We start from the raw sequence: 18,066 nt of genomic DNA, 5'->3' as shown, positions 1-18,066 counted from the left end.
TATTTTTCCTGTGGAAGAAACTAAGAGAATGAAGACATTGACTCCAGGTCCCCCCTTATATGGGGAAATGAGCACACTGGCCAAAGTAGTTGCCCATAAATATGTATAAAGGAAAGGAATAAGGAACTCCTGCTAGAGAAGGTTCCAGGGAAAGCCATGCCCTCTGAAGAAGGCTATTTTGAATTAGGTTAAAATTGCAGAGTAGCTTCTTCTGAGTGGACTAAGCATTCCAGAGGACCCTAAGGAAAGGACTGGGAATGGAAAGACTGTTGGGAAGGGATGGGATAGAAATCACCAAATAGTATGTAGGCATGAGAGAATGGAATATTGCAAGAAACTTAAATTTTATTAGTGATCATTGACAAGAAAGATAAAAAGTATGTGAGATTAACCTTAAATTTCCATATGAAACTATCATGTAAAGTTGTTTTTTAAGTTCAGCACAGGCTGAAAATCCAGGTAGTATTACAAAGCTAATAATCCTAGGAACTTTTGACCATTGCTTAGGATTCTATTTAAATTGTTAGTCAGTTTCCAGGTTATCCTTTCTCCTGATACGTTGGGAAGAGGGGCGAAGGAGAAGGAACTTGTTTATTCTGAGGCCCCTCTCACCTCTTGATGAAAGCAAACTGTCTTAACTAGAGGTATCCGTGCCTCCAACAATACCTTGGAAGCGTCAGGCTCTAAAACCATCCTTCTCCAGGTGACAGGGAAGGAATTAGCTCTCAAGGAATCTCCACCTCTTGGTGGAATGGCAATAACCCAAGTGGTTTTTGGGACTTCTATGCATGTCTTTTGATGAATAGAAAAGTTTGGACCCTACTCTTTTGTTTAAAAAATACTTTATTCATTCATTTATTCATTTCTTCTGGAAATATTTCTTGTGAGTCTGCTAATGCCAGGCAGTATTCTAGGTGCTAGGGATACAGTTGGAGATATATGGTCCTTGTCCCTGCATTCTCAATGGTTACAATCTAGCAAGGAAGCTAATTCTGTTGCTTATGTGGATAGATCCAACTGAATATTAATAATGATCCTTTCCTTCACTTTTAAAATCAAATGTTTAGAGCACAGTTCCAAAATATCTGTTTCTGTCCTAAAGATCTGTCAAGGAGATAAGTGAATAATGTACATCTCATTGATCTTGCCAAATTGCTGCCTGTTAACTTTAACTTCAGAAGTATTCCACAGATGTTAAACAAGTGTTTGTGAGCTATTGCAGCATACTAGTTAGATGGAATGTTGCATGTCAGAAAGTATTTGGAAGATTTGTTACTTTGGGGAGATAGCTTTAAGGAGGATTATCATAATTCTGCCATCTTTGACAGCTTTGGGTATATGCTTCCATAGCAGGACTTAATGTTGTCTATGATTTATTTAAAAGAGAACTCTTTTGTATGTGGAATCCTTGAAGATTCTATATAGAAGGATCAAAATATCGTGTTTTGAGTTACTGTTAAGTGTTTTATAGACCTGTGGGGCCAGATTAATCAAAAGAATAATCAGTGGATTATAAAGAAAATCTTATAGATTTCATAAAATCTTCACTATCAATCTTTCCCTCTAGGTTACTAGTTAAATGAATAATGTCTAATGAAGTGCCTATATCAAATTAGACTCTGCTTAGCACTGTGGCAGTGTAGAGATATTTAACTAAAGGTTACATACGTGCTTGGTTCTGTATATGCTTGGTACTGTTACACATGCAGAGACATAAGGCATGGTCTTCTCCCACAAAAATGTGTAATATGGCTTAAGAAATTATAAGCATTTGTGAAAGAATATCTGATGGTATCAGTGTTCAATAAATGGCTAGAGTGGGGAAGTATACCTTTGGCCTGTATGATCAAGATTCATGGGAATGAAGAAGAGTGGTGGGAGAGCATACCCTGGAAGGAAAAGAGTAGGAGTAGACACACAGAGAAAAAGACTCAAGGCCAGGTGATGGTTTAATAGGAAAATATCATAAAGGCTGCTTGGAATCAGTCTCGATGGTTTTGAGAGTCAGGATTAAGAATTTAGACATCTTCATAATCAGAAAAAATGTAACCACAGGCTTAGATTAGACCAGATGTCAGTTTATTTTATTTAACTTTAAATTTGCAACACCTTTGAGCCATTCTAGTAATAGACACTTTTCTTTTTTTTTTTTTTTTTTTTTGAGACAGAGTTTTGCTCTTGGGCAGTGGCGCCATCTCGGCGCTCTGCAACCTCCACCTTCCGGTTTCAAGCGATTCTCCTGACTCAGCCTCATGAGTAGCTGGGACTACAGGCGCCTGCCACCACGCCCAGCAAATTTTTTGTATTTTTAGTAGAGATGGGGTTTCACCATGTTGGCCAGAATGGTCTCCATCTCTTGACCTCGTGATCCTCCCGCCTCGGCCGCCCAAAGTGCTGGGATTACAGGCGTGAGCTACTGCACCCGGCCTAGACCCTTTTTTTAAACGTATTTATTTCAGTAGGTTTTTTGAGGGGAACCGGTGATGTTTAGTTACATGAATCTTTAGTAGCGATTTCTGAGATTTTGGTGCACCCATCACCCGAGCAGTGTGTACACTGTACCCAATGTGCAGTCTTTTATCCCTCACCCCCCTCCCACCCTTTCCCGAGTCCCCAAATACCATTGTATCATTCTTATGCCTATGCGTCCTCATAGCTTAGCTCCCACTTGTGAGAACATACGATGTTTGGGTTGCCATGTGGCGGAGGCAGGGTTAGGCATGTCTGAGCTCAGACTCTTCTTGGGCGGGGCTTGCTGCGGCCGCTGTGGGGGATGAGGGTGTGGCTTCTAGACCAAGGGAGTTATGTTCCCAGGGGCATTATGGCTGCCTCTGTCGCCCCACGCAGGTCGCCAGGGAAGTGGGGGAAAGCCAGCAGCCACAGGCTTCACCCAGCTCCCATGGAGCCCACAGAGCGAAAGCCCGGTCTCACTCCCACCATGACCCCTGCCTGTAACAGCACCGAGTTTATTTCCAGGCAGCTGGTGAGCAAGGCTGAGAACTTTCCCCAGGCTACTGGCTTCCTAGGTGAGAAAGCAAGCCTACTCACAGTTCCTCTGCGTCCCACAGAGCCTGCAGCGGTGATCCACCTCCTTCAAGGGGTCTGGGGCTCTAGCCTTTCCTGGTATATTCCTGCAGTAGTTCTTGGAGCAAAAGTTTACAGTGTGGGTCTCCACATGCTGCTCTATCCATCCAAGTGGGAGCTGCAAGTTAATCCTGCCTCCTATGTGCCATTTTCCTCTGAGACAATAGATGATATTTTTGAAAAGTATTAGCAATAATTTCTGTGTGTTTCTTTTTTCATCACAGATTCTTTCTTGCAAGATTTTCTTTCTGTATGAGTAAATTAAGGTTACATCAGACAACATCTTCTGACTGTTGTTGTAACATAAACTGTAGCCAATGGTAAATCTGACAGTGTGAGAAGTATTAAACATTAAATGGTTTAATATACTATGTCATATAGCATAGGTATAAAATAAAAAATCCAAATACGTAAGAGAGTTGTTGAAAACAACCATTGTGTTGCCTTATAACTGAAAGTTAAAACTTGAATTTCTTGGGGCCAGAATATCTAGATATTAATAAAAGCTGGAACACATTGCATTTTATGTGCATTATTTTTTGTGTACAATTCTGAGTATACATATTTTTCATTTTGTGATAGTAATGTGCAGTATTAAAACACTTTAAAAATTAAATTTTCTACACTTGTTTTTTTTACATGACCAGCCAAAAAAGCTTCCAAATTTCGAGACTGGTTGGACTGCAGCAGTATGGAGATAAAACCCAATGTTGTCGCAATGGAAATCTTAGCATATTTGGCATATGAAACTGTGGCACAGGTAAGAGTTCTAGTCTGTCATATCAGGCCACACTGGCTGGTTTTTCCTTATCTCTGCCCATGATCAATTCTTCTTCTGCCTGCTGCTCTACCAGGAATAACAGCCATGAATTCTCTCCTGTGACATTTACATCATGTACTAAAATTTAGTTCAGTTATGTGTATCTGCATCCTCAATTCAAGTGGGTGTTAGGATAAGAAAGACAGTTTCTTGCACCTTTATCCTAATGAGAAATGGAATCCCTGCATACTTTTTCTTGACATTGAACTCTAAGTCCACATCTGCCTTGTTTAGAGTTTATTTTTGAACTTTGAAAAACTCCTTTCTATGTAGGTGAGATCTTAAGAGTACTTACCAAATTCTGGGTCTGGAATCTTGCCCTCTAAAAGACTTTCTCAAGATGTGGTCTTTAGACTACAAGCATCAGCATCTCCTTGGTTCTTGTTTAAAATGCAAATTCTGGCCAGGCATGGTGGCTCATGCCTGTAATCCCAACACTTTGGGAGGCCAAGGCGGATAGATCACCTGAGGTCAGGAGTTCAAGACCAGCCGGGCCAACATGGTGAAACCACATCCTGCTAATAATACAAAAAAAAGTTAGCCGGGCGTGGTGGCAGGCGCCAGTAGTCCCAGCTACTCAGGGAGGCTGAGGCAGGAGAATCATTTGAACCTAGAAGGCGGAGGTTGCAGTGAGCTGAGGTCGTGCCATTGCACTCCAGCCTGGGCAACAAGAGCAAAACTCCATTTCAAAAATAAAATAAAATAAAGCAAATTCCTAGACTGTATGCTTAAAACAGACCTACTGAATTAGAATCTCTGGACTTAAAGCCCAGAAATCTGCACTAGTGATTATGAAATAAATTTTGAGAACTACTCTCCTAAAAGGTCAGAATATATCATGACTAGGTCCATTTACCAGTCAATGAAAGTGTGTGCTCATGTCTACAATATAGATTTTTAGGCAAGCAGGATTATCAGTAACATTCACAATGTATTGCTTTTAGGTTTGCCACTTCAGTGGCATTCATGATTATTACTAGCTATGTGACTTTATTTCATTCTTCTGGTCTTCTAGTTAGTGGATCTGGCTCTGCTTGTGAGGCAAGACATGGTAACTAAGGCAGGGGACCCCTTCAGCCATGCCATTTCTGCAACCTTCATTCAGTATCACAACTCTGCTGAGGTAAGTACAAAAAAAAATCTGCCTTTAACACATTTGTGAATTTTGTCACATATCTGGTATTTACATTAGTGTTTCCTTTAAAAAGATTATGCAGGAATGTATAGCCTTCAGTCAAAGAATCTTAATACATTAGACAGTCAAATAAGGATTTAATTGAGCACCTACTATGTGCCAGGCCCTGACAGTCCACGTAAGACAATGATTTTTTTCACCTGTTTCTTACTTCACTGAGGTTTTCCTAGCCCTTCAATGAAAGGGATGGTTGCGAGGCATTTCTTATTTTTATGGGAGATGAAAAACTGGTTTAGGTAATGTTGGAAAAGTCATTTATTTCTTTGTGCCTCAAAAGATGAGTGTTATCATTATTATTCACATAATAATTCCTGGCATTTATTGATAACTTTCCATTTCAATTATTGATTCATCTCTAAACATGATTTAAAGAAGTTTGTCTTCATTCATCTTGAGTTTTTAGATTGCCCCTACTATGTGAAAATTATGTTCTTTTCTGATCTGCTTTTGCTATGGGAACTAAAGTTTTCTTGCCAATTTTAAGGCTCTGTATAATAACTGTGCACCACTTTTAGTATATAGAATATCCTCTGTAAACAGCATCTACCTTAAAACCAGAAGTGTATTGCAGTGTGTTGAATATATTTGCCAATATTTGACCCTTTTCACTAACAAAAACAGCAGTTTCACATAATTCAATCGAATATCCATAGATAAGACAGCGAGAAGGTTAAGTTCGTATCTACATGTAGAGTTGTGAAGTAAGTTTTGGGTCAAGTTGGTTGAAGTGTATAACCTGAAAATGGTTAAGCTCTGTATATACCTTAAGTACACATTTCTACTCCTTGTTAATATCTGTAGGCAAGGATAGTGGTTCAAATCATCTCTAAGAAGTAGTTGTAATCTTTTTTAGGTCACAGACCCCTTTGAGAATCTGATGAAAACTATAAACCCTTTTCCTAAGCACATTCACAAATTTTGCCTACAGTTTCAGGCCGTTTAGAGACATTGTGAAGCCATTCTATGGATCCAAGGAATCTGTGAACCCTATGGGCCCTAGGTTTAAGTTTCTCTGCTCTAGGATACTTAGAAAATATGTTAAGATGTATGCCTGTATAGCATCTTATTACAAACAAAAGGACAATTTAACATTTTCTTATGCTGCTTGGAAAATCAAATTGGTTTGGAAATCAAATAGGAATCAAAATGTTTATACCCATTAAAAATCCATTTTTTTCTTAGAAAAGGTCATACATCATTATCAGTCAACATACAAAAGTCCCTAAAGCTTACTTAGTTGATTAATCACTATTTGTTTTCTTTATGTTACAAACCCAAATTATGATGTCAAAGAACACCCTTTAAAATGTCTTTGATGCATGTTCACTTTATGAATATGTGTATAAGTATGCTTTCCATTAACATCAGACAAATTTGTTATAACATTTCTAATTGAGGAAATTTACTGTGAACACAACAAGCCTAGTTTTCTTTTAACATTCAAGTGATTGCTTGCATGCCTAGGAAAACTCTTTATTTCCCCTTTTTTCTTGGTTCTCCAGGGTGGCCAAGCTGCCCTGGGCAACTGCTCAGCAACCACAGCCGCTGTTCCCAGCTACCCAGCAGTTGAGAGGAATATCCTATATGTACTGGATTTCCTGGGCTCTCTGGGAGGTGGGAGCATGAGTGTCAGAGAGTCTTCTGACAAAATATATTAGTATAAGCCTCAAACTTTTTTCTGGCTGGCAGACACCCCGCTTCTCTCCTGTGACTGATACAAGATGAATATTTAGAGACTGGAAGTCTTCCTTCCGGCCCTTTATCACCTGACAAAATCCGCAGGCAACATTAAGGGCCTGTACATCAAATACTATACCAAATTGAGTCCAAAGTGGGGCTCTGGAGACTGAGATGATCTGTGTTCAGGAAGACAGGACATTTTGTAAAACAAATAAGCAAATAATTGAACAAACAAACAGTTTAAGATGGCATATACTAGTTTCCAAATGAGTGACTCAGACAGAAAGTACAGAAGTTTAAAACAAAACAAAACAAAAATCCTCTCGTTGCAGTCAGAGACTTTAGAGAGAAAGCTGAGGTTAAAGGAAAAATAGGACTTTGATAAGGTAGAAGTTAGGATAATACTCTAGGACTCAAAGACAGCATAAGTACCATTTTACAAGGGGAAGAACCCAATGCTGTTTAAAATATTCAAGGATTAAGGTTCATTAAAGAGGAATAGTAGGCATTTGGATTAGAAAATTAAGGCTCAGATTGTGTAGAGTCTTAAACTGCTAGAGTTAAGAAGGAATGGATGGTTGATGGTTTCTTGGCTGAAGGGTGAGGAGTTCAAAAGGGTGTTTTAAGATCCAAATGGTAGTGCCATGTACAGTGGATTAGAATTGGAAATGCAAGATGTGGGGTTAATACACAGTGCATTTTATTTTAAGGGGTATCATTCTTGAGCACTAACCATATAAGGAACTGGGCTGATTAAGATTGGGTTCTTACTAGATTAGCAAGTTTAATATTAATTCAAGTTAACTTTCTAGATTTTCTAGATTTTCTGTGTTGCCCAGGCTGGAGTGCACCGGCTGTTCACAGGCATGATCACAGTGCACTGCAGCCTTGATCTCCTGACCTCAAGCCATCTCTCTGCCTCATCCTCCCAAGTAGCTGGGACTACAGGCACACCACTATGCTCAGCTGTTTTTTAAAATACATTATGAAGAATTGCAGGCCAGTAGTGCAGTTGGTATGATTGATAATGAGGAAAATATAGATTAATAATACCATACATTTTAAATGATTTTGAGATTTTTATTTGCCTGTGAATTTCTTAGGAGCCAATATTATGATGTGACTGATAAGGAACTTCTTTTAGTATTGGGCATCATCCTGTAGAATGGACATTGACACAGTGGAGCATGTCTAAAGGAGAGTAATGGGAGAGGAGGCAGGTGTGTGAAGGAACTGAAAAACATGTCTTGTAATAACTGCTGGGATGAACTTGAGGTATTTGACCATTAAAGAGAAGAGACTATGAAATATCAGTCTTCAACTATTTAAAAGTGCTTCTACATAAAGAAAGAATGGACTTGCATGAACATATCTGTTTATGCATTCTCATGTTGGTGAATATCTGGACTGTCACCAGTTTGTGAGGTATTATGAATAAACCTGCTGTGAATATTATTGTACAAGTTTGTAAGGATAAATGCTTTCATTTTTCTTAGGTAGTTGGCAGTGAATGAAATTGTTCGGTCATAGAGTTAGGCATGTGTTTGGTTTTTGAAGAAACAGTAAGACTTTTTTCCAAAGAGGTTGTACCATTTTATACTTCCACCAACAGTGTATTAGAGTTTCAGTTGCTCCACAGCTTCATCAACATTTGGCATTGTCATTTTTACTTTTAGCCATTCTAGTGGATATTTTCTGATAACAGTTTGAGTGTGTATTTCTCTGATGACTGATAATGTTGAACACTTTTTAATGTACTGATTGTCCATTTATGTATCTTACTCTGAGAAGTATCTCTTCAAATCCTTTACCCATTTTTTTTTTTTTTTTTTTTTGCAGCAAAGGGGCTGACTTGTATTACCAGTTTGTAGTTCTTTACATATCTTGTGACAGCAGTCCTTTATCAAACACATATTTTTCACATATTTTTCTCTCAGTTTGTGGCTTACCTGTTCATTGTCTTAGTGGAGAAATTTTAACTTTCTGATGAAGCCTAATTTATCCAATTTGTTTCTTTTTTTTTCTTTTTTTCTTTTGACAGTGTTCTTGCATTTATTTATTTTTTTTAATTTTTTAAAATTATACTTTAAATTCTAGGGTACATGTGCACAACCTGCAGGTTTGTTACATATGTATACATGTGTCATGTCAGTGTGCTGCCCCCGTTAACTAGTCATTTATTCACATTAGGTATATCTCCTAACGCTCTCTCTCCCCGCTCTCCCCACCCCACAACAGGCCCCCTGGTGTGTGATGTTCCCCACCCTATGTCCAAGTGTTCTCATTGTTCAGTTCCCATCTATGAGTGAGAAAATGTGATGTTTGGTTTTCTGTCCTTGCGATAGTTTTCTGAGAATGATGGTTTCCAGCTTCATTCATGTCCCTACAAACGACACGAACTCATCCTTTTTTATGGTTGCATAGTATTCCATGGTGTATATATGCCACATTTTCTTAATTCAGTCTGTCATTGATGGACATTTGGGTTGGTTCCAAGTCTTTGCTATTGTGAATAGTGCCACAATAAACATATTTGTGCATGTATCTTTATAGCATGATTTATAATCCTTTGGGTATATACCTAGTAATGGGATATTATAATACCCAGCCAGGTCAAATGGTATTTCTAGTTCTAGATCCTTGAGGAATCATTACACTGTCTTCCACAGTGGTTGAACTAGTGTAAAAGCATTCGTATTTCTCCACATCCTCTCCAGCACCTGTTGTTTCCTGACTTTTTAATGATTGCCATACTAACAATGAGATGGCATCTCATTGTGGTTTTGATTTGTATTTCTCTGATGGCCAGTGATGATGAGCATTTTTTCATGTGCCTGTTGGCTGCATAAATGTCTTCTTTTGAGAAGTGTCTGTTCATATCCTTTGCCCACTTTTTGATGGGTTTGTTTGATTTTTTCTTGTAAATTTGTTTAAGTTCTTTGTAGATTCTGGATATTAGCCCTTTGTCAGATGGGTAGATTGTAAACATTTTCTCCCATTCTGTAGGTTGCCTGTTCACTTTGATGGTAGTTTCTTTTGCTGTGCAGAAGCTCTTTCGTTTAATTAGATCCCATTTGTCAGTTTTGGCTTTTGTTGCCATTGCTTTTGGTGTTTTAGTCATGAAGTCCTTGCCCATACCTATGTACTGAATGGTATGGCCTAGGTTTTCTTCTAGGGTTTTTATGATTTTAGATCTAACATTTAAGTCTTTAATCCATCTTGAATTAATTTTAGTATAAGGTGTAAGGAAGGGATCCAGTAACCAAAACAGCATGGTACTGGTACCAAAACAGAGATATAGACCAATGGAACAGAACAGAGCCCTGAGAAGTAATACCACATATCTACAACCATCTGATCTTTGACAAACCTGACAAAAACAAGAAATGGGGAAAGGATTCCCTATTTAATAAAGGGTGCTGGGAAAACTGGCTAGCCATATGTAGAAAGCTGAAACTGGATCCCTTCCTTACACAGTTTTTTTCTTTTATGTTTATTGTCTGTGTCTTAAGAAACCTTTGGCTACTCCCATATCATGATGATATTGTCCTGTGTTTTCTTCTAGAAGCTTTATCCCTTTGGTTTTTGTATTTGGTTCTATTAATCTGGTTAAATTAAAATCCATTTATTGTATGAGTTGAGGCCAAATTCAATTTTTTACTTATGGATATCTAGTTATTGCAGAACTATTTGCTGAAAGACTCTCTTTTCTCCCACTGGATTGCTTGAACAATATATCTATATGGATTTATTTTTGGAGTTTCATTTGTGTTTATTTGATTATAATATAAGTCTTCAAACTCTGTTATTTTTTAAGCTGAATACGGACATGCTATGTTCTTTGCATTTCTATATAAATTTTAGAATCAACTTGTTAGTTACTACGAAAGAAAGAAAAAGAAAAAAGAAAAGCCTGGTGGGATTTTGAAAGGGATTAGGTTGAATGCTTATGTCAGTTTGGGATATGTTTTAGCAATACTAAATATCACAATCTGTGAACGTGGATTTTCTGTTGTTTATATTTATGAAATATCTCTTTTTCTTACTGAAAATACTGTATATTATGAAGTCCATTTATCTGATTGATTTAGCCATTCCAGCCATGTGATTACTGTTTACATAATATGTTTTTCTTTCCACTTTCTTTCAATATATTTGTATGTTTCTGCAGGCATACTTCAGAGATATTGCAGGTCTGTTTCCACACTGCCATAATGAAGTGAATATTGCAATAAAGGGAGTCACACAAATTTTCTGGTTTCCTGGTGCATATAAAAATTATGTTTACACTATACTGTAGTCTATAAGTCTACAATGGCATTATGTCTAAAACATGTACATACCTTAATTTTAAAATATTTTTTTAAATGCTAATTACCATCTGAGTCATTAGCACGTTGTAAATCTTTTGCTGGTGGAGGGTTTTGCTTCAATGTTAATGGCTACTGATTGATCAGGGTGGTGGTTGCTGAAGGTTGGGGTAGCTGGGGCAATATCTTAAGATAAGACAACAGTGTGAAGTTTGCCACAATGATTGGCTCTTCCTTTCTTGAAAGATTTCTCTGTAGCATGTGATATTGTTTGATAGCATTTACCCATAGCAGTACTTCTTTCATAACTGAAGTCGGTTCTCTCAAACCCTGACACTGCTTTATCAGCTAAGTTTATGGAACTAAGTCTAAGTCTTTTGTAGGAGTTTTTGTGGTTATTTTTTAAAATGTTCACAGCATCTTCACCAATGTAGACATCTTCTCAAGAAACCACTTTCTTGGTTCATCCATAAGCAACAACTCTCACCCATTGAAGTTTTATCATGAGATTGAGCAGTTCAGTCACGTCTTCAGGCTCCAGTTTTAGTTCTTCTGCTATTTATGCCACATCTGCAGTTACCTCCTCCACTGAAGTCTTGACCGCTCAAAGCCATTCATGAGAGTTGGAATCAACTTCTTCCAAACTCCTGTAAATGTTGATATTTTGACCTCTTCACATGAATCACAAATGTTCTTAATGGCTTCTAGAATAATGAATCCTTTCCAGAAGATTTTCATTTACTTTCCTTAGATCCGTCAGAGAAATCACCATGTATGGGAGCAATAGTCTTATGAAACATACTTCTTAAGTAATAAAACTTGAAAGTTGAAATTACTCCTTGAATTGTGCTGCAGAATGGATTTTGTTAGCGGTCATAAAGACAATGTTCATCTTTTCTTACTTCTTCATCAGAGCTCTTGGGTGACCAGATACATTGTCAATGAGCAGTAATTATTTTGAAGGGAATCTTTTTCTGAATAGTAGGTCCCAACACTGGGCTTAAAATATTCAATAAACCATACTGTAAATGGATATGCTGTCATCTAGGCTTTGTTGTTCCATTTATAGAGTGTAAGCAGAATAGATTTAGCATAATTCTTCAGGATCCTGATTTTTAGAATGGTACATGAACACTAGCTAAAACTTAAAATCACCAGCTGCATGAACCGCTAACAAGAGAGTCAGCTTTGAAGCTTTGAAGCCAGGCATTGGTTTCTCCTCTCTAGCTATGAATGTCCAAGATGGCATCTTCTTCTAATAGCCATTTCATCTACAATGAAAATCTGTTGTTACATGTAGCCATCTTCATCATTGATCTTAGCTAAACCTTCAGGATAACTTGCTACAGTTTCTACAAAATCATTCGCTACTTCACCTTGCACTTTTGTGTTATAGAGATGGCTTCTTTCCTAAATCTTATGAACCAGTCTCTGGTAGCCTCTAACTTCTCTTTTGTATGTTTCTCATCTCTCTCGGGCTTCACATAATTAAAGAGTGTTAGTGCCTTGCTCTGGATTAGGCTTTGGCTTAAGGAAGTGTCGTGGCTAGTTTGATCTTCTATTCATCCCACTGAAACGTTCTCCATATCAGCAATAAGGCTGTTTTACCTTCTTATCATTTGTGTGTTCAGTAGACCAGCATTTTTTAATTTTCTTCAAGAACTTTGCCTTGGCACTCACAGCTTGGCTATCTGGGGCAAGAGGGCTAGCTTTTATCCTGTCTTGGCTTTCAACATGCCTCCTTCATTAAGCTTAATCATTTGTAGCGTTTGATTTAAAGTGAGAGACATGTAACTCTTCCTTACATCGGAAATACTTAGAGGCCATTGTAGGGTTGTTAATTGGCCTAATTTCAGTATCGTTGTGTCTCAGGGAATAGGGAGGCCTGAGGGAAGGGAGAAAGATGGAGGAACAGTTAGTCAGTGGAGTAGTCAGAACAGACACATTTATTAAATTTGCTATCTCATATGAATACAGTTCATGGCACCCCAAGACAATTATAATAGTAACACTAAAGATCACAGATCACCATAACAGATAAAATAATAATGAAAACATTTGAAATACTGTGAAAAGTACCAAAATATGACACAGAGACATAAAGTTGGACACATGCCTTTGGAAAAATGGCCCTGACAGATTTGTTTGATTTAGGATTACCACAAACCTTAAGTTTGCAAAACATATAACATATTTGAAGCACAATAAAACAAAGTGCAATAAAGTGAGGTATGCCTGTATTGAAAGATAAATGTAATGTATTTAAAGTCATCTCTTATAGTCAGCAAATAATTGGGTCATGCTTCTTTATTCTTCCTTTCTGTCTGTATCTTTTTTTTTCTTTTCTTTTTTTTTTTTTTTTTTTTTTTTTAGACAGAGTCTTGCTTTGTCTTCCAGGCTGGAGTATTGTAGCATGATCATAGCTCATTGAAGCCTGAATCTCCCAGGCTCAAGCAATCCTCCCACTTCAGCCTCCTGAGTAGCTGGGACTACAGGCATGCACCACTACGCCTAGCTAATTATTGTATTTGTTTTGTAAAGGCAGGATTTCACCATGTTGCCCAGGCTATTCTCAAACTCCTGGGCTCAAGCAGTCTACCCACCTCAGCCTCCCACAGTGCTGGGATTATAGGCATGAGCTGCCGTGCCCTCCCCCGATCTGTATCTTAATTATAGTCCATAATTCTGTGATATTTGATGTATTAATTCACGTGGTTGGATATAGGGTAACTTTTCCTATTTGTTTTCTGTGTATTTCCTCTGTTATTGTTTATCTTTTTCTCTTTCCTGTCTTCTTTTGGGTTGTATGTTTTTTTAGAAATTCCTTTGAATTTACATATTGATTTCTTTATGATATCTTTTTGCATCCTTTTTTCAGTAGTCATGTTAAGGATTACAATGTACATCCTTAAATGTTCAGTGTACTTGGGAGTTATACTACTTAACTCACATAGAATGTAAGACTCTTGTATATATATAGGTCCATGTCCTTTATGCTGTAATTGTCATGCATACTACTACATCTATATATATAAGCCATAATACCATAATTTTTGTCTTAATCTAGTGTGTTTTAATGAAACTAAGAGAAAAAATAGAGCTTCACTTGATCTTAGCCAAAAGGCTGAGAAGCAATTAAAAAAATAGAGCTTAATGTTTACCATTCCCATTGTTCTTTATTTCTCTTTCATAATTGGAGTTTTCTTGTATCATTTTCTTTTCTATTCTGCTAAATTTTGTTTAACATTTGTTGTAGTGCAAGTTAGCTAGCGATGGTTATCTTAGTTTTGATATTTCCGAAAAAGTCTTTACTTTTTCTTCATTCTTGGATGATATTTCATTAGATAGAATTCTGTCTCGAATGTTTTATTTTTCAGTATTTTAATGATGTCATTCCACTCTTTTCTCTATCTGTTGTTTTCAATTATAAGTCAGTAGATTTATGTTACTGTTTCCCTGTATCTAATATGTTGTTTTCTCTGGATGCTTTCGGAATTATATTTTTACTTCTGATGTTCAGCTGTTTGGCCATGATATCCATAAACATGGTTTTCTTTGTATTTATCTTGCTGAAAATTCACTGAGATTCTTGAATCTTAAATCTCTTGAATCAAAGACAGTGTATGTCTTTAACCAAATTAGGGGACTTTTTGGCAGTTATTTCTTTAGATTTTTTTCTGCCTTATTCCCTCTCCTTCACTTCTGAAACTCCAAGTACATTGTATTAGTTATTTTGATATTATTCCATAGGTAACTCAGGTGCTTTTTAATTCCTCTTTTAATGTTTTCTCTCTATTCTTCAGATTGGAGCAATTCTATTGAACTTTATCTTCTATACATTTCTTTCTGTCAGCTCCAATCTAGTGTGACACCATCTAGTAATATTTTATTTCAGATATTTTATGTTATACTTCTAGAATTTGTATTTGATTTTTTATAGTTTCCATTTATCTATCATTATTTTTTATTTATCCATTTGTTACAAATGTATTTTATTTTGTGCTTTTGAGCATGGTTAGAATTGCTGTTTTAAAATTCTTGGTTGCAAAATTAAATATGTGAATTTTCTTGTTCTCCATTGAATATGAGTCACGCTTTCTTGTGTTTTTGCGTGTCTGGTAATTTTGAAGTGTATAGTGGACCTTGTGAGTCATATACATCATAGGCATTTTGGAATTCTGTTATATTCCTGTGAACATATTGTTATTATTGGTGGTGGTGGTAGTGTTGTTGGTATATGTGTTCAGCAGGGAAGTTACTTTTCTAGACTCACCTGTAAACTTTGAAATCCTCTTCCGTGGCAGCAACTAGAATGTCTTTTCATTTCTTTTTGCTTTAGTGGGATTGCATGCATTTCATACCATACAGGAAGAACTTAGAGGTTAGTAAAAGATTTGAGGAAAACCATACATGATGGCACTTGTTATTTCAGCTGCTCAGGAGGCTGAGATAGGAAGATCACTTTAGCCTAGGAGTTTGAGACTAGCCTGGGCATAGTGAGACTCCATCAGTCCCCATTCACAAAAAAAGATTTGGGTAAAATTTGTACAATGAATTTGGGGCACCCCCTCTTTCTGTTCTGTCCCTTTGGGGATTTCCTTTCTCATTCTGCACCTACTGTGATTGCCCAAACTCTGGCATCTCATTTATCAAGGATCTAAGATTGTATGTTAGCCACTCCTCTACCCACTGGATCCTGCCCTTAGACTAAAACTGTAAAGACAGGAAATCCACCCACTGACATTCCCTTCTAAAAGTACATACTACCGTTTCCAGTTTCAGTCTGGTTTTGATCAGTCTTCAGTGCTTTCATATACTTTTTTTTTTTAATTACCTATTCAAAGCTTGTAAGAATTTCAGCTATTGTACTCTGCAGCTCATTCAGTAACTAAAACTGTGGTAACAAAATGTTACCTACAAGACCTCTTCAGTTAATTTGATTCACAAAGTATATGAGAAGGAGCTGTAATTAACCTAGTGATATGTATACATAAATTAATTTTTTATAAGTTTTTAGAAATTCTTGACATTTTTCTCTGTATATTTAAACATTTATCCCCTGATCCTGCTGAAAACTATTAAATTGGAGTTATTTTACAACAAAGTTTTCCTGAGGAAAGTATTATCCCAGTCTATGTCTGTATTCTCTTGAATTTGAAATTAGTGGCATCAGAATTAATAATGTTCCACTTCAAAGGCTTTAATTATTTTTCTACTCATTTATACACTTCTTTCTATATTCAGACTTTTGCCGTATTTTGAGTTTTACTCACTGGAAACTTCAGGTGTGATGCTATAATGGTTCAAGTAATCCTGCATCTAATAATAAAATTTCTACCCTCACTATGTGTATTACAAGCCAAGAGATTTGACATATAGTTTTATCTGTAATACATAGTTATATCTGTAATACTGTTGTTGTAGCATTGGACATGTCCCATATTTTCACTCTTTCATCTATAAAATTGTGTAGGAGTCAGAAACATTTAGAATAGGCCATTCTTATGTCCCATCCAGAGATAATAATGTATGAATCCTTGAATTTAGTAAACCTCTATTATTTTTTCCTTAAACACCTTTCTGGTTTTAATTAAAGAAAAGCTTTTTTAGTCACCTGTAAAGAAAACCCCATCAGACTAACAGCAGACTTCTCAGCAAAACCTTACAGGCAGGCTAGGAAATAATGGGATGGCATTTTCAAAGTACTGAAAGAAGAAAAAACTGTCAGCCAAGAATTTTGTATACAGTAAGATTAAGCTTCATAAATGAAGGAGAAATAGCTTTTCCCAGTTAAGCAAACACTGAGGGACTTCATCACACTAGTCTGACCTTACACAAAATGCTCAAAGGAGTCCTAAACATGGAAACAAAAGGTTAATATTCACCATCATACAAAGACACAAAAGTATAATTCACAGGCCTTATAAAATATCACACAAGAAGGAAGAGAAACAAATCAAATGGCAATTTGGCAGAATTCCACCAAATAACAAAGACAAAAAGAAACAAAGAATTTGTCAAACAACTAGAAAATAATTAACAATATCACAGGAGCAAAACCTCACATATCAATATTCACCTTGACATAAACAGATTAAATGCTCTACTTAAAAAATATAGATTGGCAGAATGGATAGAAAAAAAAATCATTTAACTATATGTTGCTTACAAAAACTCACTTTACCTGTAAAGACATATATGGACTGAAAGTGAAATGGAGGAAAAAGATATTTCGTGCAGATAGAAAGCAAAAGTGAACAGCAGTAGTTATACTTAGATAACACAGAGTTTATATCAAAAACAGAAAAAAAGACAATGTCATTACATAATAATAAGGGAATCAATTTAGCAAGAGGCTAAAACAATTCTAAGTATATATGCACCCAACACCGGAAGGCTCAGATTCAAGAAACAAATATTACTAGACTTAAACAAATATAGACATATTACTAGACCTAAAGAGATAGACAGCAATACAGTAATAATGGGCAACTTCAACACCCCACTGACAGCATTAGTCAGATGGTTGAAACAGAAAGTCAGCAAAGACATATTGGACTTAAATTGGACTTTAGACCAAACGGACTTCAACAATCATTTACAGAACATTCTACCAACAACTACAGAATATGCATTCTTCTTATCAGCACATGGAACATTCACCAAGATGGATATCACATCTTAGGCCACTAAACAAGTCTTAAGAGATTTTTAAAATCAAGTATCTTCTCAGACCACAGTGGAATAAATCTGTAACCACTAACAAGAGGAACTTCAGAAAGCATAAAAATACATGGAAATTAAACAACAGGCTCTGGAATTATCGTGGGATTAGTGAAGAAATTAAGACACATTAAAAGATTTTTTAAAACAAATGAAAGTGGAAATACAACACACCGAAACCTGTGGTATACAGCAGAAGCAGTGCTACAGGGAAGTTTGTAGCATTAAATGCCTTTATATCAAAAAAGCAGAAA

The 18,066-nt window shown here is 36.6% G+C and overlaps 1 protein-coding gene across 2 annotated transcripts in view; it reads left to right on the top strand.

The window, feature by feature from the left end:
- SUPT3H (SPT3 homolog, SAGA and STAGA complex component) overlaps window positions 1–18,066 on the top strand; it is a 516,212-nt gene that overhangs the window by 409,390 nt on the left and 88,756 nt on the right. For both annotated transcript variants that reach the window (XM_033217359.1, XM_033217358.1), the window contains exons 8-9: window positions 3,732–3,844; window positions 4,920–5,027. In XM_033217359.1, the coding sequence (XP_033073250.1) occupies window positions 3,732–3,844; window positions 4,920–5,027 (221 nt within the window). The remainder of the gene's footprint in view (window positions 1–3,731; window positions 3,845–4,919; window positions 5,028–18,066) is intronic.

This window comes from Trachypithecus francoisi, unplaced genomic scaffold, assembly GCF_009764315.1.
Source record: "Trachypithecus francoisi isolate TF-2019V2 unplaced genomic scaffold, Tfra_2.0 Lachesis_group10, whole genome shotgun sequence".
NCBI classification, from domain to species: Eukaryota; Metazoa; Chordata; class Mammalia; order Primates; family Cercopithecidae; genus Trachypithecus; species Trachypithecus francoisi.
Note: the sequence above shows the minus strand (reverse complement) of the source record. Positions and strands in the feature narration are given on the sequence as shown.